The sequence below is a fragment of the Cervus elaphus genome, chromosome 12 (genome assembly GCF_910594005.1).
Source record: "Cervus elaphus chromosome 12, mCerEla1.1, whole genome shotgun sequence".
NCBI lineage: Eukaryota > Metazoa > Chordata > Mammalia > Artiodactyla > Cervidae > Cervus > Cervus elaphus.
The window spans coordinates 47466020-47493488 of record NC_057826.1 but is presented as its reverse complement, the minus strand read 5'-3'; the positions used below and the strand labels follow the sequence as shown (position 1 = coordinate 47493488).

Genomic DNA, 27469 nt, shown 5'->3' with positions numbered 1-27469 from the left:
ATCCTGAAAGTCATATTAGGCCCTGACTGACTTCTGGTGTAGTGATAAATATGAAGCTCGTTAAGTTTTAAGATATTCTGGTAAACTGTATGTTCACTTTAGTCTGCATTCTCTTATAGTTTCCCTTTCAGGACTTGAGTAATGGTGGAGATAATCCAATGAGGTCCCTTAAAATGATACTTCAGGGCTTATAAGGGTGTGAATTGGATATGGATGTTGGACAGGATTTGATTTTCAGTAAATAGAAACTTGAGTGCATGTATGTACAGCCCTTTCATATCTCAAAGCAAGATATATACTTCAATTTTAGTTGTATATGAGTATATTTTTGGAATATTTTTGTCAATTATGTTAACTATTTCTTTGCCATGCAGAAGGTTTGACTTATGGATAATCATATTTATCAATCTTTAACTTCTGGGTTTTGGATTTTGAATTACAGTTAGAAATATTATTATTATTCTATAAGAATTAAGATACTATTTTTAGTAAATAAAGATATGTATGTTTAAAATTAACTATATTCATAAAGCAGTGTTAACCTGTATACTCCTTCCAGAAATCTTTTCAGTTGTTTTCAGTGTATGATTTCTATTTCTATATATATATATCATTCAAACAATGAGTTTTAAATAATGTAATCTTTTATAGATATTTTGAATAGAGTAAACCCCAGCTCATATTCGAGGGGAATAAAGAATGGTGCACTCTGCCGAGGTACAGTAGTATTTTACTATTTTTATTTTAAAGTGAAGTGTTTTGACATCATTGATTCTTTAGAAATATATTCAATGTGTTGTGTAATTTTAAAATACAGGTATTACTCCTGCATTCAAGCCTACAAGTCAACATTACACGAACCCAACATCAAATCCAGTGGCTGCCTCGCCAGTAAATTTTCATCCTGAATCTAGATCTTCAGATAGTTCTGTTATTGTTCAGCCTTTGTCTAAACCTGTAAGTGTTTCTGAAACTACACAGTCAGCTCAGGGATATGTTGGGTATTATTTATCTGTGTCAACAATGCATAGTGAAAATTCTGTATTGCCATGGGTAATCATTCAGTGGAATGATAATCAGCATCAGAAAATGTCACCATCTTTATGATAGTTTAACCAATACCCAAATAATAATTGTAGGGACAAACTACCCAGCCTGTTTTTAAATCTGATAATATACTTAAATAGGCTACAGTATTGAAAACTGTGCTATTAAAACATGAATAAAAGTATATTTAGTAATAATGGCAAACTATTTCAGATTGTAAACTGGGCTAAATGTTCTTAGTTCTTAACTGGGAAAATTGCTGAGAGGCTATTATAGCCTTTTATTCTGAAAACGTACCTTCATAGTTTAGTTTAACTCTTATAGAAAGTAATAGTTAATATTGAGTTGTTAATGTGTGTAAGGTTTTGTGCTATCATGAATTAATCTCTTTAAATTCTTAAATGTTCCTATGAAGTAGGCAGTATTATTTATTTTTGTTTTATAGTTGAGGAAACTGAGGCTCACATAGTTTAAATAATTCACTCAAGGTGGCACAGTTGGCAAATGATAGATCTGGGATTTCAATCCATTGCCTTAGTGTAAAAATTTTCAGTGTAGTCTTCAGTCCCCTGGGGTACCCCTGAGACTGTTTCATGGGCTTTGGATCAGCAGTATTGTCAAAATAACACAAAGGCACTATTGGCTTTTGTCACTGTGTTGACACTTGTACTGCTGGTGTGTTAGTATGAATAGTATTTTTTGTACCAGTCACCACCATGTACTCACAATAAAAATTATTTCAGTCATACTCAGCTACCTTGGTGAAATATTAAAATGCCATTAATTTTATGAACTCTCTACCCTTGAATATGTGTGTTTTAAAATGTTTCACGTATGAAATGGGTAGTATTCATAATATACTTCTGTGTCTGAGGTATGATGATTAGCTTGGGAAAAAGTACTAGTGTGGTTTAATGTTGAGCTAAATTACCCAGAAGACCATTTTTACTTGAAAGGATGACTGAAACCATGGTGTATATTACTATTAACTTAGTGGTTTAAAACCACATACTTCTATTATGTCACAAATTTTGTGAGTTAGGAGTCATGTCATGTCTTAGCTGGATCTTCTGCTTCAGAGTTCCTCAAGGCTTCATTCAAGATGTGAAGCTCAACTAAGGAAGTGTCTGCTTTCAAGTTCTCATGGTTATTGGTAGCATTCGGTTCTTTAAGGAACCGAATTGTCATATTGAGGGTCTCAGTATTTTACTGGCTTGTGGTTGGCTCCTTGCCAGGTTGAGTTTTCCCAACATGGCTCTTACTTCTTCAGAGCCCACAAGGGAGAGAAAATGCTTAGCAGGAGGCCGTTATAGCCTTATTTAATGTAGTCACATAGAAAAATCATATGTATCCTGTCACTTTTGCTGTACTCTGTCAGAAGCATGTCACATGACTTGCCTTCATTCAAAGAGAGGGAATCACACAGGACATGAATTCCAGGGAGTGGGGATCATGGAGGCTACTTTTAAGAGTCTGTCTGCCACACACAGTGAGTTCTTCGCTTTTTGTTGTTTGGTAGACACTTCCTCAAAATTGGATAAAGTGCACTTGTCACTTAAAGGAGAACAACTGATAGTATTTCTTGCCACTGATGAAATTTGAGCTATCAAGTAAAAATTAGAATTGTGAACAACTTGTATCAGTCATCATGATCTTAACAGCTTCCCAGTACATAAAATCTTTTCTTATAGTTGGTAGTATTAATAAATATGATTTTTTTATATTGTGTAATGAACTCTGTCAACATCTGGAAGATTGTGTAATTCAAAGAAATCAGTATTTTCTAAATAATGATGATATAATAAAATCATGCATGAATAAGATTCATTCAAAGTGCAAGATAATACATTTTAATTTAACAGTTCAAAAAGCTCAGTGATAGGGAGTCAGATTCCACTTTGCAGCAAACATTTAAGAAAATACCAACTGTTGAATCTTGTATCAAAGAAATACATACACATTTATTGTGATTTGCTATTAAAATACTCCCTTTTTTAGCTGTTAATATTTATGAAACCAGAGTATCTTGATTCTTCAAAACATTTTAACAGAATGAAAGCAGAAGCAAGTTATGAGAGTATAGCTGTTTTTTTATTAATCTAGACATTAAAGATATTTGCAGAGATGTAAAACAGTGCCACTGTTTTCTCTGATTTTTTTTGTGTTTGCTAGATAGCCATTTTTTAAAAAAAATGTTATTCGTGTTAATTTGTAATGGGTTTATTATTGTTATTTAAAATGAAATTAATAAACAAGTATTTTGAAAATTTCTATTTTAATATGTAATATGGTAATTATCAGTAGATATAACCTACCTAAATAAAAACTCTTTTGATTTTAAATATTTGAAGGGGTTCTGAAATCAAGGACTTAAGAGTCCTTAAACAAAAAGTTACCCAAAATTTGAAGATTCTTTGCTACTGGACTTGAATTAACTCATTGGTTTTTTTCATGCTATCATAAGCTCTTTGACATTGGCCTTATAGAATTAGTAAATTTACCCTAAAATATTTGTTCCTTTTACAATAAGTGAAACAACTGCTGAAACACCTATAGATTTTATTACAAATATTCAAGTTCAAAAACAGAATTGAATCTAAATATTTTTGGTATGAATAATCCATTTTTCCTGTATTTCATATCATATTACTATTAGGTAAATTACACATATTTGTTACCACAAAAAAATTATATTTTGAGATGTTTCTTTCATAGAGGACCTATTAAATTTAATTTTATTTTCATGGAAAGGAAAATCTATACCTAAACAAAGTCAGCTCCCAATTATGTTTTGAAGAGGTCATATATTATAAAAAGTAAGAGTATCTTTGGGCAAACACCTTCCCCTCCCTGCCTCCAAATCTTTTCTGTGGTTTTAGCATTCTGAAATAATAATACTGATATGAGCCCAGGACTAGTTGTCTAGAAAACTTAGATTGAAACAAGAGACTTGAATGATGGTTCTGCCTTATTTAAAACTAAAGCATTGTGAAAACCTCTCTCAGCCTCATTTTCTTCATTTCTAAAATGAGAGATAATTTTACCCAGACCACTGACTCTCAATCTTGGATTCTAACGTGGCAAGCTACCTAAAATGTAAAGATTCTTTGTTATTAGTAGAATCAAATTAACTTGGTAAGTTTCACATGCTTATTATAAGCTGTTTGTTGTTTGAGGGATAGAAAACAAGAAAAAGAAACTTTATTATTTAGTTTGATATATAAAAATCTTCACAACATTGGACTCAGGGAGAAAAAAAAATAACAGTGAGGGGTGGTATCTTTGGTTTTAAAGTTAGAAACTAGAGCTTTTTCTAGCTCCTGTAGGCATAGTTTTTAAATCAAAACACCTCAATTCATGGTTCCCAATCTTGGGGAATTTTTTAAAAAAAATTTGTCGGTTGGTCTGGGTGGATATGTCTTAGAAATAAATACATTTTAAAAAGTGCTTTATGTGATTCTTACATGCACAGTTAGAAATGACAGAGATACTATATACTCTGGAATGAATTGAGAATCCTATGTAAGGGAACTTACTCTGAATTTTAGAAGTCACTGCTTTAAATATTTTGCAATTTTTCATTTTATGTCATGTTTTCTGTATATGTGTATTTTTACTTTTTCATGTAATATCTTTATATTTCAGTATCTCTTTCAAATCTCAGGTAGTGAGGTTATATTGTATTTTAAGTCAGTGTGACATAGCTTAAGGGCATAGGCTTTGTATATAAACAGACCCAAGTTCTAATTGCAGCTCCATCAATAATAAGTAGGACTGAATTGGGAGCCTTGTGTAACCACACCTAACATTAGTTTCAGTTCAGTTCAGTCACTCATGGACTCTTTGTAACCCCATGGACTGCAGCACCCAGGCCTTCCTGTCCATCACCAACTCACGAAGTTTATTCAGACTTGTGTTCATTGAGTCGGTGATGCCATCCAACCATCTCATCCTCTGTCATCCCCTTCTTCTCCCACCCTCAATCTTTCCCAGCATTGGGGTCTTTGCACATGAGTCAGTTCTTTGCATCAGATGGCCAACGTATTGGAGTTTCAGCTTCAGCATCAGTCCTTCCAGTGAATATTCAGGACTGATTTCCTTAGGATGGGGTAGTTGGATCTCCTTGCTGTCCAAGGGACACTCAAGAGTCTTCTCCAACACTATAGTTCAAAAGCATCAATTCTTCGGGGCTCAGCTTTCTTTATAGTCCAAGTCTCACATCCATACATGACTACTAAAAACCATAGCTTTGACTAGATGGACCTTTGTTGGCAAGGTCTCTGCTTTTTAATACACTATTTAAGTTGGTCATAACTTTTCTTCCAAGGAGTAAGCATCTTTTAATTTCATGGCTGCAGTCACCATCTGCAGTGATTTTGGAGCCCTCCAAAATAAAGTCTGTCACTGTTTCCATTGTTTCCCCATCTATTTGCCATGAAGTGATGGGACCGGATGCCATTATCTTAGTTTTCTGAATGTTGAGTTTTAAGCGAACTTTTTCACTCTCTTCTTTCACTTTCATCAAGAGGCTATTTAGTTCTTCACTTTCTGCCATAAGGGTGGTGTCATCTGCATATCTGAGGTTATTGATATTTCTCTTGGCAATCTTGATTTCAGCTTGTTTTTCATCCAGCCCAGTGTTTCTCATGATGTACTCTGCACATAAATTAAATAAGCATTTCTTCTAAGGGATTCCTGCCCACAGTAGTAGATACAATGGTCATCTGAGTTAAATTCACCCATTCCAGTCCATCTTAGTTCACTGATTCCTAGAATGTCAACATTTACTCTTGCCATCTCCTGTTTGACCACTTCCAATTTGCCTTGATTCATGGACCTAACATTCCAGGTTCCTGTGCAATATTGCTCTTTACAGCATCGGACCTTGCTTCTATCTCCAGTCACATCCACAACTGGGTGTTGTTTTTGCTTTGGCTCCATCCCTTCATTCTTTCTGGAGTTATTTCTCCACTGATCTCCAGTAGCATACTGGGGACCTACCGACCTGGGGAGTTCATCTTTCAGTGTCCTATCTTTTTGACTTTTCATACTGTTCATGGGGTTCTCAAGAAAGAATACTGAAGTGATTTGCCATTCCCTTCTCCCTTGGGCCATGTTTTATCAGAACTCTCCACCATGACCCATCCGTCTTGGGTTGTGCTACAGGGCATGACTCGTAGTTTCACTGAGTTAGACAAGGCTGTGGTCCATGTGGTCAGATTGTTTAGTTTTTGTTGATTGTGGTTTTCAGTCTGTTTTCCCCCTAATGGAGAAGAATAAGAGGCTTATTGAAGCTTTCTGATGGGAGAGACTGACTGAGGGGGAAACTGGGTTTTGTTCTTATGGGTGGGGCCATGCTCAGTAAATCTTTAATCCAGTTTTCTGTTGAAGGGCGAGGTTGTGTTACCTCCCTGTTAATTGACCTGAGGCCAAACTACAGTGGAGGTAATAAAGATAATGGCAACCTCCTTCATGCCTGCACTGCTCCTGGACACTAATGGGCAAATCTGGGTCAGTCTCTTGTGGGGTCACTGCTCCTTTTATTAGTTTACATGTTTATAAAATGGGATATAATATTAGGTTTTTATTAGTACTGTGTGACAACTACTTGTTTTAATAATACAATATGACTTGAAGTGCAGGTTTATTTAAAATATGACTGTGACTTCCAGGCGGTGCTAGTGGTAAAGAACCCACCTGCCAATGAAGGAGACTTGAGAGGAGGGTTCGATCCCTGGAATAGAAGGATCCCCTGGAGGAGGGCGTGACAACCCACTCCAGTATCCTTGCCTGGAGAATGCCTTGGATGGAGGATCCTGGCAGGCTACAGTCCATAGGGTTGCAGAGAGTCACGCACCACTGAAGTGACCTAGCATGCACGCTTGTGGCTGTTTTTAAGTGTGAAAGGTGAATAACTTCAAGTTCAGAAATGACTTGCCCAAGGTTTTGTAGCTAAATAAATGTGTGGATCTTCTGGAGCCCAGTTGTGTTGATCTTTCTGAACTATTTAGAAGACATTACAAGTTCTATGTTAGATAATTATTTTAATCTGTTATTGTTGAATAATATGTACCTGCTCTGTGAAATTGTGAGTTGTTCCCTAAAAAAAAGCATTTAACAGTATTAACTTTTTACTTCTGTTAACTGTTTTAGAAAATGTAAGTGAATGTTTTACATTTTTTAAGTGTAAATATTTGAAGAAAATATTTATCATGAAGCAAGATCATGCTTGGTTGCAATTAAGTAATGTGGCATCACAGATTTTTTTTTTTTTTTGGTATTACACATTAAGGTTCAAATGCAGGTATCTCTGCCTTTTAGGCCTTAAATTCTAGGAGTTGTTTAGGTTACTTCAGTACTTGTTTCCATAGCATTTTTTTTTTTAAAACAGTAATAATTTATTTAGTGACAGATTGGCTGTTTGTGAAGGTGTGGTGAGGAAGGCTTATGTCTTCTTTTCAAAACTAAGAAAAATTTTTACTGAGGTGTAGTTGATGTACAACATTCTATTAGTTTCAGATGTACAATGTGCTGTTAGTTTCAAGTGTACAAAACAGTGGTTTAAAATCTGTATATATTGTGAAATGACCACCCCATTAAGTCTTGTTCTCCTCTGTCACCCTATGTCAATTACAGAATTTTTTTCTTGTGATGAGAAATTCTAAGATCTCTCTTAGTAACGTTTATATATGCAGTACAGTGTTATTAACACAGTCACCATGCTGAACATCACATTTTCATGATTTATTTATTTTATAACTGGAAGCTTGTATATTTTAACTCCTTTCACCCATATTTTTGTTTCTGTAACTTTTTATGGACAAACCCATTTCAATAGAAAAGTCAGTAGTAAACCATAATTCTTAAAACCTATTTATACCTTAATTTATAAGTACAGAACAAACAAAACCTTTCTGTTTCTATTTTGAAATACTGTGTATTTTGGTGGAAAAATTTAGAGAGACAAGTGATACTGTACTTTTTTTTCCCACACCTGCAAACAGTATAGGTTCTATCAATCAGAACCATACTGTATACCCAGATATGTATTTCTCTTTTATCCCTGAACATTCTACTAAGAATGTGTCATTGGCTGTTTTTCAAAAAATGGCCAATGTGTCATTGGCTATTTTTTTTATATTAGTGGTTGTATGATAGTCTGTCATTTAATTTATTTAGCCATTCTTTCATTGTTGGACATAAAGATTTTTAATTTTTACTGTTAAAAATACTATAATTATCTAATAAACATTTTCATTTCCATACCATAAGTTTTTAAAGTAGAATAGTTGAACAAAAGGATGTGAACTTCTATAAAGCCTTTGATAGCTACTGCCAAAATTTTCATGCAGAAAAGTTATACCTAAATATAGCCTCTATTTTGTCAGTAGTATGTGTTTTCATTATTTGTTAATTCATAAATTTTAATTCAAACTAATTTTAGACTTACAGGGAAAGTAATACTATATACCCCTAACCTAGTTTCCTCTACTCATGTCATCTTACTTAACATAACTAAATTGCAGATCTTATTCAATTTTACCAGTTTTTTCATTAATGTCTTTTTTTAATTCCCAGGATTCTATTTAGGATCACACCTTACAGTTTGTTATTTCTTGTTAGTCTCCTCATATTTTTCTACAATTGCTTATTCTTTGTCTATTATGAGCTTGATACTTTTTAGTGAAGTGGCAGTTATTTTGTACTGTTTAACTGCCATTGTCTTTATTTGCATTTCTTTGACTAAGTTGAAAAAAATAGTTTTTGTGTGTATTGGTCATTGTTTTTTGTTTTTGAAGTGCCTCAGTTTATGTCCTTTGCCTATTTTTCTCTTAAAGTGATTTTTTTCTGTTTTAACCTTTAAGTCTTGTTAATCTTAGAGCTTTTACTTGCTGTATGTTATGACCCATAGAATGGTCCAAAAATCACTCTAATGAGAGCTCTTCAGTGATGATCTTATATACATAGCATTGGGATCTATTTTGTGTGTGTGTGTATCAGTGTATTTAATATATAATTATTTTGGAGTACATATATATGCCTAAATTAAATTGACTATATTTTTTATGATTATTTATACTAAATATTTAGTATTATATACTATTACATACCCTATATGTTTGTGCTAACATATAAATTTATACTACCTTATGTTTGACTATGTTTTGATTCTTTTCATACTTTTCACTCTTCTTTTCTTGATATCTTCCTGCTAAGACCACCCTTTGCCCTGATGAAGGGCTGAAGCTTTCCTTGAGCCCTAAGGCCTCAAGAAATGGAGCAGATGTCCCAGATCATTCCTATAAACAGCTTCCATTCTAAACCCTGTGTGCCTAGCTTTCTTACTTGTTCGTCCTGCTGACAGTTTGTATATTTGCCCTATGAGATGGGAGATTGCCTGGCCCAGCATGACTTTGCATAGTATGGTGGGAAGAGTGGGGGATTCTCTTCTTGAGACTTGGCTTATAAATTTTGCCAATAAAAGTGATTCCAAAACTCGTACCATGTGATATGTTCATCCCTAACCTTGATGCACCATACTGCAGAGTAGTTCCCAGTTTGTTTGCCCTGATATTTTATCTGTGGGGTTTATAGAGGAATAGAAGCTTTTAAAATTGTACTTATGTCAGTATGTTTACTTATTTTTTCCTTGCTTTTACCCAAAGATTTTGATAACTTCTGTTATTTGCTCTTTGATAGGAATTATGCATTTTTAGTGACTCTCTGAAGTATATGAGTCTTACTGATTTAAAATGGATTTGTAGGTTTCTTTGACCTTGAAAAAAATCAGGCTGGAATTTTTCCCTAATTTTAACTGGCTAGTCAGGGATAAGCCAACCCTCAGTAATAACTTCGGAGAAAGCAATGGCGCCCCACTTCAGTACTCTTGCCTAGAAAATCCCATGGATGGAGGAGACTGGTAGGCTGCAGTCCATGGGGGTTGCTAAGAGTCGGACACGACTGAGCAACTTCACTTTCACTTTTTACTTTCCTGCATTGGAGAAGGAAATGGCAACCCACTCCAGTGTTCTTGCCTGAAGAATCCCAGGGACGGAGGAGCCTGGTGGGCTGCTGTCTATGGGGTCGCACAGAGTCGGACACGACTGAAGTGACTTAGCAGCAGCAGCAGCACAGTAATAACTTGCTTTCAGTTTTAGTAGATATTAATTTCAGCATAGTAGTAATAATTGCCTTGTATTTTTTAACTAATTAGTAATGGAATCATTAAAGGTTATCCTTATAATATTGGTATACAATTACATTTCCCTTTACAAAAGTTTGTGAAGCAAAATAATTATAACTTTGTTTGACTACATGTAATGTTCTTCCTTTGAAATATTTTAACAGGGTTATGTAATGAACTCATCACGAGTTGTTTCTAATAATTCTTCAGAGTTACTGTTTGACTTGACCCAAGATTCAGGATTACCACATTACCAAGGAGGACCAGCAGTTTCTATAACAGGTTGGTTTCAGCACTTTTTCAAAAAATTAGAAAAAGAAAACTTGGTGAATGTGCATATGAAATTGACTTTCTGTTTTGAGGTCCGTGCCTTCATGTTAAGTTGTTCACATATTGTAAGGTATAATGGCACTAATAGTTCTTGAATGCCATTTTGGTGGTTTTAAATGAAATCTTATTTAGTAATAGAATGTTACATTTCTTCCTGTTAATTAAGTATGCTAAGCAACTTTGACCTTATTCTCACTTGGCATTAAACATGGGCTAAAAAAAGTTTTTATTTTATTTATTTGTTTTTGCTGTTACTTTATTTTTACTTTGTTTTATTGGAGTATAGTTGATTTACAGTGTTATGTTAGTTTCAGGTGTATAACAACTTGATTCAGTTATACGTTATATATTGTCGTTCTTTTTTAGATTCAATATAGGTTATCACACAATATTGAGTAAATTTCTCTGTGCTGTACAGTAGGTCCTTGTTGGTTATCTGTTGTATATATAATAGTGTATATGTGTTCATCCCAAGCTCCTGGTTTATTTCTCTGTCCCCACATTCCCTTTTGGTAGCCATTATTTTGTTTTCAGTATCTGTAAGTCTGTTTCTGTTTTGTGAATAAATTTATTTGTATCTTTTAAAAATTATATTCCACATATGAGTGATATTTTATATTTGTCTTTGGCTGACTTACTTCACTTAACATGATAATTTCTAGGTCCATTCATGTTGCTGTAAATGGCATTTTTTGTTCTTTTTATGGCTACTATTCAATTTTTTGTTCTTTTTATGGCTACTATTCAATTGTGTATATGTACCACATCTTCTTTATCCATTCCTCTGTAGATGGACACTTAGGTTGCTTCGATGTCTTGATTATAGTAAATAGTGCTGCAGTGAACATTCGGGTGCATATATCTATTTGAAGTATGGTTTTCTCCAGTAATATGCCCAGGAGTGGGGTTACTGGATCTTATGGTAGCTCCGTTTTTAGTTTTTTAAGGAACCTCCATGCTGTTCTCCATAATGGTTGTACCAATTTACATTCCCACCAACAGTGCAGGAGGGTTGTCTTCACACCTTCTCTAGCATTTATTGTTTGTAGACTTTTTGATGATGGCCTTTCTGATTGGTGTGAGGTGATACCTCTTTGTAGTTTTGATTTGCACTTCTCTGATAATTTGTGATGTTGATAAATCCCTTCTTTGTTGGTTTGTTTACAAATATTTTCTCCCATTCTGTTGGTTACCTTTTAATGTTGTTTATGGTTTCCTTTGCTGGACAGAAGCTTTTAAGTCATAAGGTCCCACTGTGTTTTGTTTGTTTCTTTTCATTACCAAAGGAGGTGGATCAAAAAAAAACATTGCTGTGAATTACGTCAAAGAGTGTTCTGCCTATGTTTTCCTCTGAGTTGTATACTGTCTGGCCTTTCATTTAGGTCTTTGATCCATTTTGAGTTTATTTTTGCATGTGGTGTTAGAGAATGTTCTAATTTCATTGTTTTACATATAGCTGTCCAGTTTTCCCAGCATTACTTACTGAAGAAACTGTCTTTCCTCCATTGTCTATGCTTGCTTCCTTTGTTGTATATTAATTAACAATAGGTGCGTGGGTTTATTTCTCGACTTTCTATCCTGTTTCATTGATCTATAGTTCTGTTTTTGTGAAAATTCTTAAAGTAATTTCTTTAAGTTAAGGAAGATTTCTGATACTCTAAATACTCTGTAAAAAGAAATATTTATTAGGTTCTGTAGCCACTAGTATGGAAGAGTATATGATTATAGTTAATAATTTCTCAATTAGGTTAGTATGTTTATATTCAATAAATGATTTAGATATAAAATATGATTATAGAGTGCCATTATAAAGTGGCTGCACTAAATTCTTCTATAGTCAGTGCTCACTAAATGCCCATTAAAGGAGTGATGAAGTTTCCCTGTTGAAGCAGAGTTACCTTTATTTTATACTATGATAAAAGTGTCCAATATGCTACTGGGTAAAAGTAGAGGGTAATTACTTATAACTCCAGAAAAAATGAAGTGGCTGGGCCAAAGCAGAAACGAGGCTCAGTTGTGGTTATATCTGGTGGTGACAGTGAAGTCTGATGCTGTAAAGGACAATATTGCATAGGAACCTGAAATGTGAGATCTGTGAATCAAGGTAAGTTCAGTCAGTTAAGTTCAGTCACTCAGTCGTCTCTGATTCTTTGTGGCTGTATGGACTGCAACATTTCTTAGAGCTTGATCAAACTCATGTCCATTGAGTCTATGATGCCATCCAACTATCTCATCCTCTGTCGTCCCCCTTCTCTTCCTGCCTTCATTCTTTCCCAGCATCAGGGTCTTTTCCACTGAATCAGTTCTTCCCATCAGGTGGCCAAAATATTGAAGCTTCAGCTTCAGCGTCAGCCCTTCCAATGAATATTCAGGACTGATTTCCTTTAGGATGGACTGGTTGGATCTCCTTAATGTCCAAGAGACTCTCAAGAGTCTTTTCCAACACCACAGTTTAAAAGAATCAATTCTTTGGCGCTCAGCTTTTTTTATGGTCCAACTCTCCCATCCATACAGGACTACTGGAAAAACCATGGTTTTGACTAGACGGACCTTAGTCGGCAAACTATTGTCTCTGCTTTTTCATATGCTGTCCAGGTTTGTCATAGCTTTTCTTCCAAGGAGCAAGCGTCTATTAATTTCATGACTGTAGTCACCATCTGCAGTGATTTTGGAGCCCAAGAAAATAAAGTCTGTCCCTGTCTCCATTGTTTCAAGGTAAATTAAATGTGTTCACGCAGGACATGGCAAGAGTGAACATTGACATATTAGGAATCAGTGAACTAAAATGGACAGGAACGGGCAAATTTAATTCAGATGACCATTATAACTACTTCTGCGGGCAAGAATCCCTTAGAAGAAATGGAGTAGCCCTCATAGTCAACAAAAGAGTCTGAAATGTAGCGTGTGGGTGCAGTCTTCAAAACAGCAGAATGATCTTGGTTCGTATCTAAGGCAAGCCATTCAGCATCACAGTAATCCAAGCCTATGCCCCAGTCACTGATGCCAGCGAAGCTGAAGTTGACCAGTTCTATGAAGACCCACTTCTAGAACTAACTCTAAAAAAAGATGTCCTTTTCATCATAGAGGATTGGAATGCAAAAATAGGAAGTCAAGAGACACCTGGAGTGACAGGCAAGTTTGGCCTGAGAGTACAAAATGAAGCAGGGCGAAGGCTAAGAGTGTCAAGAGAACATACTGGTCACAGCAAACAACTTTTCCAGCAACCCAAGAGATGACTCGACATGTGGACATCACCAGATAGTCGGTACTGAAATCAGATTGATCATGTTCTTTGCAGCCAAAGATAGAGAAGCTGTATACAGTCAGCAAAAACAAGACTTGGAGCTGACTGTGACTTTGGTCATGAGCTTCTTATTGCAAAATTCAGGCTTAAATGGAAGAAAGTAGGGAAAACAGCTAGGCCATTCAGGTTTTGGGAATTCCAAGTAGCACTAGTGGTAAAGAACCTGCCTGCCAATGAAGGAGACATAAGAGGCACAGGTTCGATCCCTGGGAAGACCTCTGGAGGAGGAAATGGCAACCCACTCCAGAATTCTTGCCTGGATCAACTCCCTTGTGATTATATAGCAGAGGTGATGAGTAGATTCAAGGGTTAGATCTGGTAGACAGTGCCTGAAGAACTATGGACGAAGGTTCATAGCATTGTACAGGTGGCAGTTTGCCAAAACTGTCACAAAGAAAAAGAAATGGAAGAAGGCAAAGTGGTTGTCTGAGGAGGCTTAACAGATACCTGAGGAAAGAAGAGAAGCGACAGTTAAAGATATACTGCAGTGAATGCAGAGTTCCAGAAAACAGCAAGGAGAGACAAGAAGACCTTAAATGAACAATGCAAAGAAATAGGGGAAAACTATAGGGAAAGACCAGAGATCTCTTCAAGAAAATTGGAGATTACGAGGGAACATTTCATGCAAGAATGGGCATGATAAAGGGCAGAAACGGTAAGGACCTCACAGAAAGAGAAGTGATTAAGAAGAGGTGGCAAGAATACCAACAGAAGAAGTATACCAGAAAAGTCTTAATTACCTGGTTAACCATGGTGGTGTGATCACTCACCTAGAGCTGGACATCCTGGAGTGTGAAGTCAAGTGGGCCTTAGGAAGCATCACTACAAACAAAGCTAGTGGAGGTGATGGAAATCTAGCTGAACTATTTCAGATCCTAAAAGATGATCCTATTAAAGTGCTGCACTCAATATGCCAACAAATTTGAAAACTCAACAGAGGCCACAGGACTGGAAAAGATCAGTTTTCATTCCAATCCCAAAGATGGGCAGTGACAATGAATGTTCAAACTACTGTACAATTGTACTCTTTTCACATGCTAATAAGGTTATAGTCAAAAGTCCTTCCAGCTGGGTTTCAATAGTATGTGAACCGAGAACTTCCAGATGTACAAGCTTAGGTTTCGAAGAGGCAGAAGAACCAGAGATCAAATTGCCAACATTCGTTGGATCATGGAGAAAGCAAGGGAGTTCCAGAAAAACAGCTACTTCTGTTTCATCGACTACACAAAACCCTTTGACTGTGTGGATTACAACAAACTATGGAGAATTCTTAAAGAGGTGGGAATGCAAGACCACCTTACCTGCCTTCGGAGAAATCTGTATGTGGGTCAATAAGTAACAGAACTGGACATGGAACAGCTGACTGGTTTGAAATTGGGAAAGGAGTATGACAAGGCTTGGGTATACATACTCCTTGGAAAGGAGCATGACAAGGCTTGGAGAATACAAGGAGTATTGTCACCATGCTCATGGTGTACATCATGCAAAATGCCTGGCTGGATGACGCACAAGCTGGAATCAAGATTGCCAGGAGAAATATCAGCTATGTCAGATATGTAGATGATAGCACTCTAGTGACAGAAAGTGAAGAGCCTCTTGCTAAGGGTGAAACAGGAGAGTGAACTTGAAACTCAACATTTAAAGAAACTGAGATCATGGCATCCAATCCCATCACTTCATGGCAAATAGAAGGGGTAAAAGTGGAAACAGTGACAGGTTTTATTTTCTTGGGCTCTAAAATCACTGTGGACAGTGACTGCAGCCATGAAATTAAGAGATGCTTGCTCCTTGAAAGCTATGACAAACCTAGACAGTGTATTAAAAAGCAGAGACATCACTTTGCCACCAAAGGTTTATATAGTCAAAGCTATGGTTTTTCCTGTTCAGTTCAGTTCAGTCACTCAGTGGTGTCCGACTCTTTGTGACCCCATGGACTGCAGCATGCCATGGTTTTTCCTGTAGTCATGTATGAACATGCGAGTTGGACCATATAGAAAGTTGAGCGCTGAGAATGGATGCTTTTGAATTGTGGTGTCGGAGAAGCCTCTTGAGAGTCTCTTGGGCTGTAAGGAAAGCAAACCAGTCAATCCTAAAGGAAATCAGCCCTGAATATTATGGAAGGACTGATGCTGAAGCTGAAGGTCCAATATTTTGGCCACCTGGTATAGAGAGTGAGTCATTGAAAAAGACCTTGATGCTGGGAAAGATTGAAAGCAAAAGAGAATGGCGCAAGAGAGAATGTGATGGTGAGATAGCATCACTGACTCAGTGGATATAAATTTGAGCAAACTGTGGGAGATAGTGGAGAACTGAGGAGTCTGGTGTGCTACAGTCCTTGGGGTTGCAAAGAGTTAGACACGATTTAGTGACTATAAACAACAAAGTTCTTCATTAACTTAAAATAATGTAGTGTGTTATGAAACAATTTTATCTAATCGAAAATTCTTTGTACAGGGAATTATGTTTTGTATTCTAGTATTTTGATATATTTCAAATATTTAAAATAGTGATTTGAATACAGATTTGGGGGAATTTTTGGTTTATCTACTAATAAATAAGTGTGGAAAATTTAGGAAATGTTTCCCCGTTTTTATAGTAATATCAGTACTTAAAATGTTTTTCCATTTATATAATATTTAGTTGATGTTAATTTCTTTTGGTATTTCAACTACATATTTTAAAAAATCTAGTTGCTAAAATAGGTAATAACCAGAAGAAACAAGGAGAAAAATTACTGTCTTAAGTCTGGTTTTACAAAACACATGGACTATATTTATAGAAAAACCTGAATTCTTGAAACGACTTGGGACTAAGAACAATGACTCCTGCTCTCCTTCTAGAGTTTTAAAACTGCAGAGCGACTTAAAGCTGTAGTGTTGCGCTGCTATTAGGATTTTTGTAGTCTGTAGCACGTCTTTACCCTTCAGTTTTCTCAGATTATTGAAATGGAAATGTTATTTTTCTTATTTAGTGCATTCATTCTCCAGACCTGCAATCAGCTATTTATAGATACAGTTTTAATTCTTGCTCTCTTTTACTGAGGATTTTCTGAAAACCAAGTAAGATAAATAAAATGTGAAATGCTTTGTAAGCTTTAAGGGGCTCTACAACAAATATTTGTTATGAATAGTAACCGGTGTAATATGTTCACTAGCATGATAAACTGATCAAGGTCAAGTGATCATGGATGTTTGGAAAGAACTGAGTTTGAGTTTGATTTTGAATGAGAATAGGATTTTTACTGGCAGAGGTAGAGCTGTTGAGTGTAGGAAATAATGGAAGCCAAAGATAATAGGGATAAGTTAAAGGGTCAGAATTTAAAACTCTCAAATTCAGAGTAATTTTGTTTCTTGTGTTAAAAAATTTCTTGTCATAAAACAGTCTGTTTGTACTATCTAGCAGTACAAACTAACAGTCTGTTTGTACTATATAATCAGAATTTTAATCCAAAATATCCCTATTCATTAACTTTTCAAGTAGCCTAAGCATCTCACAAGAATGCTACTCTGATGATACAACAGCTTTCCCAGGTACTTTTAGTATAGCCATCAGTAATCACATTCTTTGAAGACAGGAAAAAAAAGTCATTTTTATATTATCTCAGAGGATGAAACAGAGGAGCTAGGTAGTGTAATACCCTTATTTTCTGGGCATATTTTCCCTTATTAAGAAGCAGACAGATGAATCTATTAGAATAATTTTTGCCCTCTAAAGTATGTTAAGATATAAAATATCTTATTAGTAATGACAAGATACTATCCTTTATTGCTGAATGCTTTCTGTGTGCCAGATGTTGTGTTGGTTGCTTTTAAAAGTTAAGATATGAAAGGGTTTTTTTAGTAATGATAATAGCTTTCATTTATTATTAAATGCCTTCTTTATACCAAATACTGTGTTGCATGCTTTATTTTTAAATGCGCTATCTTACTTGATCTTAAAAGCACTGGGTAAAATAAGGTGTTAATAGCTCTTAATTTACAAAAGAAGAAACTGAGGCTCAGAGAAGTTAATTAAATGAGCCAAGAATACATAGCTTATCAGTGACAGGGCTTTGATTTGAACTTAACCTGTCTGATTTGAAAGCCTGGAATGTTTTTTGCTTCTACTTTCAGTGTACAGTTGTGAGAGCATTAAAATATTATGTGCAGTTTTAAAATCCTTGTTACCAAGTACATTGTGTTTTATTTTCAAAAAGAATTTTTACTCAGCCTACTTATAGCTTAACTATCTCCATTTCTCTTGCTAATCCTCTAAGGCTACAGTCCTTTAGGCTTTAAGGTTATAGTTTTCAAACTAAAACTTCACTTAGGAATGAAATCCTTGTAAAAACAAAATTTTATTCAAAAGTCTAATAAATAGCATATAAAAACACAGTTTCTCTGTCAAACACAACCAGTATATTCCCTAAGGAAGAGCCCTTTAGGCTCTGGGGAAGCTAATTTTAAAACCATTGTATAATCCTAACTCTTTCTATTATGAGCCCTTTCACATGAATGTGTGAGGTTTTATCATTCAAGATTAGCCATTTCAACTCTGTGTATAAGAATAAATGGACAATATAACCTAAAGACATGAGTTGTTCGTCACTCAATCACGTCCGACTCTTTGCGACCCCATGGACTATAGCATGGCAGGCTTCCCTGTCTTTCACCATCTCCCAGAATATGCTCAAACTCATGTCCATTGAGTCAGTGATGCCAGCCAATCATCTCGTTCTCTGTCGTGTCCCCTTCTTCTCCTGCTTCAATCTTTCCCAGCATCAGGGTCTTTTCCAATGAGTCATTTCTTCGCATCTTTTGGCCAAAGTATTGGAGCTTCAGCTGCAACATCAGTCCGTCTAATGAATATTCAGGATTGATTTCCTTTAGGCTTGACTGGTTTGATCTCCTTGCAGTCCAAGGGACTCTCAAGAGTTTTCTCCAGCACCACAGTTCAAAAGCATCAATTCTTTAGTGTTCATCCTTTATTATGGTCCAACTCTCACATCCATACATGACTACTAGAAGACCATAGCTTTGACTAGATGGACCTTTGTCAGCAAAGTAATGTCTCCGCTTTTTAATATGCTGTCTAGGTTTGTCATAGCTTTTCTTCCAAGAAGCAAGCATCTTTTAATTCACAGCTGTAGTCACTATCTGCAGTGATTTTGGAGCCCAGGAAAATAAAGTCTGTCATTGTTTCCACTGTTTCCCCATCTCTTTGCCATGAAGTGATGGGATCGGATGCCAGGATCTTCATTTTTTGAACGTTGAGTTTTTTGAAAGCCATGAGTAGACCACCTCTTTGTTAAGTGGACAAAACTAACTTTTCATTAGCCATTTTAAGTTGTTAAATAAAAAGCTTCTAAAGTGTCTCTCTAAAAATTTTTTTTAAAACAAACTCGTTTACTTAAACATCTAAATTTAATTCATTCGTGGGAACTTAGTTTGGCATATGCTTTGTGTTTTAAGTTTTTTTTTTTGCTTGACATATTTTGCTCTGCCTTCTTTTATAGTAGTTATTTATTTGAAGCCATATTTATTATTTTCCCACATAGAAAGGTATTTTATGAACTATTTTAGTATATATTGTATATAATAGATATTTTGTAGTTTCTTTTTATCCTAACTTTAGATCACATCAATTTTTGTCATTATTTATTGTTACTTGTATGATATGTTGATTATATTACTTTCAATTTGACTCCAAAGTATTTTTTAATTTAGCTCCAAAGTATTTTTACTTTGTTGTAAGCAATATTCTAAAGACTTTAAAAATATTTTTCTACTACTTAAATCATTGTAGGTATGAATGAAAGTTCATTTTTATCAAAACGTCCTTCTACTTCTGAAGTAAACAGTGTTAACCCAAAGAAGTCTAAACCCAGTGAAGGTGTTTGTGGAACAAATTCCTCAGCTGTATTTTCTTCAGCTAAATCTCTTTCAGTGACATCTCCCCAGGCTGTGCCATCAAAAGGTAAATATGAAATGTGGCATACAAAAAGAAAGTATAGTATTTATATATGAATTACAGAAATTGTAGCACAAATTATTAATAATAGTTATTGAAGGTTAAAAAGTGTTGAATTTTGAACCATATATATTTTGAATTTATTTTAGGTACAAATACTTCATCAAATCAGTCTAAAAATGGAACACCTTTTCCAAGAGCCTGTCCAAAGTGCAATATTCATTTCAATCTTTTGGATCCTTTGAAAAATCACATGAAGGTAAAACTTTTTCAGAATTTAATTTTAAAAAGGCTTGTAAATCCTTAAAAATACTGATTGATTTGTAGTAAATAATGATTTGTTCAGCTCTTGAGATAAATATTCTTGTGATATTTTCATATAAGGTAAAAGTTCATATTCATAATCATTGTTTTCATGTAAGATGAAGATCCCCTGGAGGAAGGCCTGGCAACCCACTCCAGTATTCTTGCCTGAAGAATCCCCATGAACAGAGGTGCCTGGCAGGCTGTAGACCATCAGGTCTACAAAGGTCTGCAAAGAGTTGGACGTGACCAAGTGACTAAGCACAGCACAGGAAAAGATTTTAAAATTTCTTCTGAGTCATCAAATTTTAAAAATCAAGTTCATATATATTATGCCTACTTATCATATTCTAATTTTAAATGAAAATAATGCATTATTCAAAATATCTTATTTACTACCTTACACATATTTGAGACTTCTTAAAAATAGGCATTTTATAATGTGTTTAATGTTTCATATAATGGCTTCCCAGGTGGCTCAGTGGTAGAGAATCCACCAGAAGACATAGGAGATGTGGGTTTGACCCCTGCATTGGGAAGATTCCCTGGAGAAGGAAATGGCAACCCACTCCAGTATTCTTCCTGGAAAATCCTGTAGGCAAAGGAGCCTGGCAGGCTACAGTCAATGGGGTCGCAAAGAGTCAGGCACTACTGAGCACGCATGCATGCGATATTTCACATAAGTTAACAGTTCCTTTAGTTATCTTTTTTGTTCATGCTAATATGTGCATGTCACATTATACAATGAAAATCTTAGTTTTACATTAATTTCAACACCCAGACATAAACTCCAAATGGTAGAGCATTTCATATGAAGTAATTGTTTTAACTCAGTCCAGAATATAGTTTGTGTAATGATTATAAATTAATTTGAGATTCTTATTGATACAGGAAGCTTCTGAAATTAGAGTTTAAGAAGTTTTCAAAGTACAAATGAAATAGGTTTAGGTAACACTTCACTTAAAATATTTTAGTAGGTATTACAGTACCCTGCTATGTCTGTGTAAAGATACCCTGTATTCCTCTTCTGTGCTGGGTATAAATGGAAGGAAGGGGTAAAGAGAAAAGACAAAAGGCAGTCTAGATCATGTGGAGAAAAGAAGGAAGAAGAAGGATGCAATGGTACGGAAATATTTCAGGAAAGATTCTTGCTCACTGTTTTAGGGATTGACAGATCTCTTGAGATTGAGTATTTTATGAAAAAGAGAAGTAGAAAAAAACAAAGGAGCTTCTTTAGAAATTCAAACATTGTCTCTTCATTTGCATACAAAACTGTATTTGGTCTGTCACTACTTTTAGCTTGCAGTATGTACTCTATGATAATTGCACTTTGTACTTTGTTTTTATATGAGAATTAATCTGTAGAAACGCTTTCAATTTTGCTATTTATGTAATATCTTGAGATACCAGGGTTTTGTTTTGTTTTGCATTTTGGACATAGGGGAAAAAAGAAAAGTGTAAATTCTTTAGTTATCTTTAATTATTTGAGTAGGTAGTATAGTCATATGATTCAAAATTTAAAACTCTACAAGGGCATACAAGTAAAAATTCTTATCCTTGTCTCTTATTTACCTGGTTTCCAGTGTGACTGTCAAAGAAAATAATAGTTATTAGTTTGTTTGTTTTTTTTTTAACCTTCCCTGATCTTCTTTCTGCATAAACAAGTGAACACAAATGTTCTTATTCCATTTCTGTTTCTTATACAAGCTGAAGCATATTACATATATTGTACTTGGTGAGACTGGCAATCATTTTCCAAAATGTAGTTTTACTTCCAAAACATATTATACCCTTATTTGTGATTACTCATATTAGAAGTAATCACAACTTCATATAATATTCTATAATAAAACACTATTCAATATTTTTTAAAAAGGATGGAATCTCTTGAATGGGAAGATAGCTCTAAGGCATATTATTGAACTGAGTTGAATGTAATATCAATAATTTATGATATATTTATGTCATAAAAATCTTACAGAATAATCACTAAATCTTGCTCAGGGAAGTATAAAATTATGAAGACTTTTTATGTTCTAGATTGTGTATTTTATACATAAACAATAAGTTGTAATAATAGTTTCCATTTTGAAAAAATAAGATTTTTAGATTATTTGTAGATGATTTTATTTTGCTTTTGTTATAGATAAATAAATGACTATACCTCAGAAATATTGTTTTCTTTCAATGAAAAATACCTAAAACATAATTCAAATACGCTATGATAATAAGAACCATATCCTTATTGAGACCATGGAGAGACTACTAAGCTTTAAAAACATCATTTAATCCTTAGAAAATTATTTTTCTTTTTTTTTTAGAAACTAAACATATATTTTATCTTCTTTGGCTGCTCTTCGTTGCTGTGCATGGGCTTTCTCTAGTTATGGAGAGTGGGGGTCACTCTCTAGTGCAGTGGGCGGACTTCTCATCGTGGTGGCTTTTTGTTGCAGAGCACAGGCTCCAGGTGCGCAGGCTCCGGTAGTTGGAGCACACACGCTCAGTCGCTGTGGCTCGTGGGTCCTCGAGTGCGGGCTCGGTGGTGGTTGTGCATGGGCTTAAGTTGCTGCACGCCATGTGGAATCTTCCTGGACTAGGGATTGAACCCATGTCCCCTACATTGGCAGGTGGATTCTTAGCCACTGTGCCACCAGGGAACTCCTAGAAAATTCCTTGAGATAGACATTTTTATCATTGTTTTAGAGCCAGTTATTTGGTGTAACTGATGTTCAAATCTTTAATGGTAAAAGCTCAAGTTCTCTCAGATACTTATTTTTACCACATTTTGACAAATGTATGGGCTATTTAACTTGAAGCCAGATATATTAGTTCTTTTTTAGGGTATGGAATTAGATATTTATCAACCAGATCTAGATTACTAATTACATTATTTAGATTTCTGTGTCTTCACTTATTTTTTGTCTACTTGCTTTGTCATGGATTGAGAAATACCACATCTCAATCTACATCTTTCAGTACCAATATTTTCTTTGGTATATTGCAATTCTTTTTTAAGATTGTTGAGACTGTTTGTGATACAGATGAATCTCTTTTATAACTATACTGTGAACCTATCCTTTAGGATTTTTATAAAGTGTCCTTTTTTGTCTTAATTTTTAATGCCTTTTAGACTTAAAACCTTTGTTTTCTTCTGTTTTCTATTTGCCTGATGTATTCTTTGTTTATCCTTTTATTGATATTTTCAGCCCTTCTGAGTTACTTTGTTTTAAGCATGCCTCTTGCTTTAAGTAGAGAGTTGTAATCCTACATGAAAATCATCTTTTGTTTCAGTAGTTGATTTAAATTTCCTTATTTTCATTGATGTAATAGGTTTATTTGGTCTTGGTTCTGTCACAATTTTTTTTTTTAAACTAAGTTGAGTTATCTTTCTTTCTTTCCTCTTTCACTCTGTGGTTGCTTTATATGTATGTAGTTTGGATTTTTAGAGAAGTTGTATTTTTGTTTTCATGTTTATCCTTATCCTTCAAGGTTTAATGTTATATAATTCCAGTAGTCTTCTATTCTCATGGCCATTCTCTCCTGCTAAAATTGATTAAAGTAGCTTTAAATTTCCTATTCTTAATCCCATTCTTACTTTTTCCTCTGCTACCAGTATTAGTCAATATTATCTTTCTGAGTGTACTATTTCTTTATACTATTAAAAATGCTCATACCTATACTTCTTTATTTGGTAATTCTAAATTATATTCCTTGATGTGCTGCTACCATGTATGAAGCAATCTGTGAGCTTTCTTGACCTCATATTTATTGCCCTTTTACCTCCTTTCAGTTTTTATTTGTTAGTTATATCATTTTTCCATTGTCAAGGACATATAACATTTTCAATATTCTTAACCTTATTTTATATTTGTTTTAATCCTTTTCCACAGTAAATAGATTCAGTGTCCATCACCAGTCTTTTTGTCATGGTTCCTTTGGTTATCACTTGTTTGATTAAAGTTCATCTAGTAATTTATTCAAAAACAGTCTGGAACAGTATTCTTTGAGTTCTTTCATGTTCGAGACATTTGACTATAGTCCTCTAAAACTTTAAATCATAGCCTGGTTCTCATTTCTTAATTTTGCTTTCTTGTCTTTTGTATATTTTCTATACTTTGCTTTCCTCTCAGTTACTAAATCCCCCAACCTTCTTCAGTGCACCTTTTCCCATTTTTGGTTGTCGGTGGTTTATCATTCAGATTTTTTTTTATAGGGATATGAAACACTGTTTAAGAGATACTTTGAATGAGATTTATATGTTTATTTTAAAAATCTGGTCCTATCTTAGTTTTCTGTAGAAAAAAAAGAAAATGGAACAACAGCAAGCAGTTGATTATCAATTATGCATTTATGAGTATTTAGGGTATTAAACTTTTATGGATGTACTAAATTAGACATTTCTGAAGAATATGAACCTTACAGTGTATTTTACCATAGATTACGTAGATTCTTTTATAGATTTCAGAATAGCCTCAGTTCTCAAATATGACTCAGAATAACCCGTCAGTCTGAAAGTCAAATTTTTGAGCATAAAAATTATCCACAATTGTAATTAGAGACACTATTCTTTTTTTTTTTTTGAGACACTATTCTTTTATGTAATTTTTTTGCATTATAATTTTTTCTGTTGATGTTTGAGATCCATCCCAATAGTAAAACCTCAGATAAGGTGAGAAGTTTTATCTATCAAAATGATGTTACAGATGCACATCATTTGTAGTAAGACACATATTTTAAATCATTTTTCTAATAGTGCTGGTGAGTTTACTCTGATTGATCTTTTTCTCCATTTTTCCTTAAAGTCAAACCCAACGTTTTTAGACAGAACTTAGCTTTCTAAAGTTCTTTTAACAGTCCAAGTTTCCTAAGTTTGAACTCTTAAATATTATGTGTGTCTTAAGAAGAATCTATAAATATAGGTAGCAAAACTTTTCTCATTTCCTTCTTTTTATTGTGGTTTCATTTCAACTGTGTCTTTTAGAGTTAGACCACAGAGGATCATACTGAATTAGAGAACTAATGTCCTACTTTAGCTTATGGGTACAACCTTAACTCCAGAAACAAATTATATCACTTTTGGTCAGTTCATTTTATTTAGTATTTTTTTCTCCTCTCTTTTAGAGGATCTTTTTAAGATATTTTTGGTGTGCTTTTTTTTTTTCCCCCCCTTTAAAGGTTTCAGAATTGACAAGTGAGCAGAATAACTGCAATCAAAGGAAATGTTATAGGTCTGTCATATCAAAAGCCCAGTTTCTCATGTGACATACGAAGTTTCACCAATAATGTAGAATTTCAATATGGCAGGAGAGGAAGATGGTATTATTTTTATAAATGGAATAGAGTTGTGTTTAGATTGTCAAACTTTCTTATGATGTGACTAACTTACTAAATAACATGTTTAGGAAGAGTTTAAGTCAATGGTTTAAATTGTAAAAAAGTTATGTAGTTGTTGTCCAGTCGCCCAGTTGTGTCTGACTCTTTGTGACCCCATGGTTTGTAGCATGCCAGGCCTCTTTGTCCCTCATCATCTCCCAGAGTTTGCCCAGGTTTGTGTCCATTGCATCAGTGATGCTATCCAGCCATCTCATCCTCTGATGCCCGTTTCTCCTTCTGCCCTCAATCTTTCCCAGCATCAGGGACTCTTCCAATGAGTCAGCTGTTCGCATCAGATGACCAAAATACTGGAGTTTCAACTTCAGCATCAGTTCTTGTAATGAGTTTTCAGAGTTGATTTCCCTTAAGATTGATTGGTTTGATCTTCTTGCTCTCCAAGGGACTCTCAAGAGTCTTGTCCAGTACCACAGTTTGAAAGTCTCAATTCTTTGGCACTCCGCTTTTTTTATGATCCAGCTCTCACAACTGTATGTGACCACTGGAAAGGCCATAGCCTTGACTACACAGATCTTTGTTAGCAGAGTAATGTCTCTGCTTTTCAACACACTGTCTAGGTTTGTCATAGCTTTCCTGCCAGGAAGCAGACGTCTTCTGATCTCATGGCTGCAGTCACCATCTGCAGTGATTTAGAGACCAAGAAAAGGAAATCTGTCACTACTTCCACCTTTTCCACCTCTATTTGCCATGAAGTAATGGGGCCAGACACCATGATCTTTGTTTCTTTAATATTTAGTTTTAAGCCATCTCTCACTCTCCTCCTTCACCCTCATCAAGAGGCTCTTCAGTTCCTCTTCACTTTCTGCCGTTAAGTGGTATCATACACATATCTGAGGTTGTTGATGTTTCTCCCGCCTATCTTGATTCCAGCTTGTAACTCATCCAGCCTGACATTTCTCATGATGTGCTCAGCATATAGATTAAACAAACAGGGTGACAGCAGACAGCCCTGTTGTACTCCTTTTTCACTCTTGAACCAATCAGTTGTTTCATACAGGGTTTAACTGTTGCTTCTTGACCTGCATACAGGTTTCTCAGGAGACAGGTAAGATGGTCTGGTATTCCCATCTCTCTTAAGAGCTTTCCATAGTTTGTTAATGATCCACACAGTCAAAGGCTTTGGCCTAACCGATGAAACAGAGTAGATGCTTTTATGGAATTCCCTGGCTTTGGCTATGATCCAGCAAATATTAGCAATTTGATCTCTGGTTACTCTTTCTTTTCTAAACCCAGCTTGGACATCTGGAAGTTCTTGGTTCACATATGCTGAAGCCTAGCTTGCAAGATTTTAAGCATGACCTTACTAGCATGGGAGATGAGTGCAACTGTCTGATGGTTATCACATTCTTTAGTGGTACCCTTCTTGGGAATTGGCATGAGGATTGACCTTTTCCAGTCCTGCGGACACTGCTTGGTCTTCCAGATTTGCTGACATATTGAATGCAACACCTTGATGGCATCATCCTTTGGGGTTTTGAATAGTTCTACTGGAATTTGGTCACATCCACTAGCTTTATTAACAGCAGTGCTTCCTAAGCCCCACTTGACGTCACTCTCCAGAATGTCTGGCTCTGGGTTGCTGACCACACCATTGTAGTCATTTGGTTCATATGGATCTTTTTTATACAGTTCTTTTGGATATTCTTTCCTTCTCTTCTTGATCTCTTCAGCATCTACTAGGTCTTTACCGTTTATGTCCTTTATTATGCCCATCTTCAGGTAAAGTGTTCCCTTGATGTCTCCAGTTTTCCTGAAGAGATCTCTAATCTTTCCCCTTCTGTTGTTTTCTTCTAGATTTATACTCTGTTCATTGAAGAAGACCTTCTTGTCTCTGTGCTGTTCTTTGGAAATCTGCATTTAGTTGGATATTCCTTTCCCTTTCTCCCTTGCTTTTCACTTCTTTCTTTAGCTATTTGCTAGGCCTCCTCAGATAACCACTTTGCCTTCTTGCTTTTCTTTTT

The 27469-nt window shown here is 35.1% G+C and overlaps 1 protein-coding gene across 5 annotated transcripts in view; it reads left to right on the top strand.

The window, feature by feature from the left end:
- ZNF280D (zinc finger protein 280D) overlaps positions 1–27469 on the top strand; it is a 127646-nt gene that overhangs the window by 33854 nt on the left and 66323 nt on the right. For 4 of the 5 annotated variants that reach the window (XM_043918919.1, XM_043918920.1, XM_043918922.1 and 1 more), the window contains 5 exons: positions 652–717; positions 818–957; positions 10396–10513; positions 19650–19820; positions 19964–20073. In XM_043918919.1, coding sequence (XP_043774854.1) covers positions 652–717; positions 818–957; positions 10396–10513; positions 19650–19820; positions 19964–20073 — 605 coding nt within the window. The remainder of the gene's footprint in view (positions 1–651; positions 718–817; positions 958–10395; positions 10514–19649; positions 19821–19963; positions 20074–27469) is intronic. The other variant, XM_043918921.1, reaches the window with a different exon arrangement.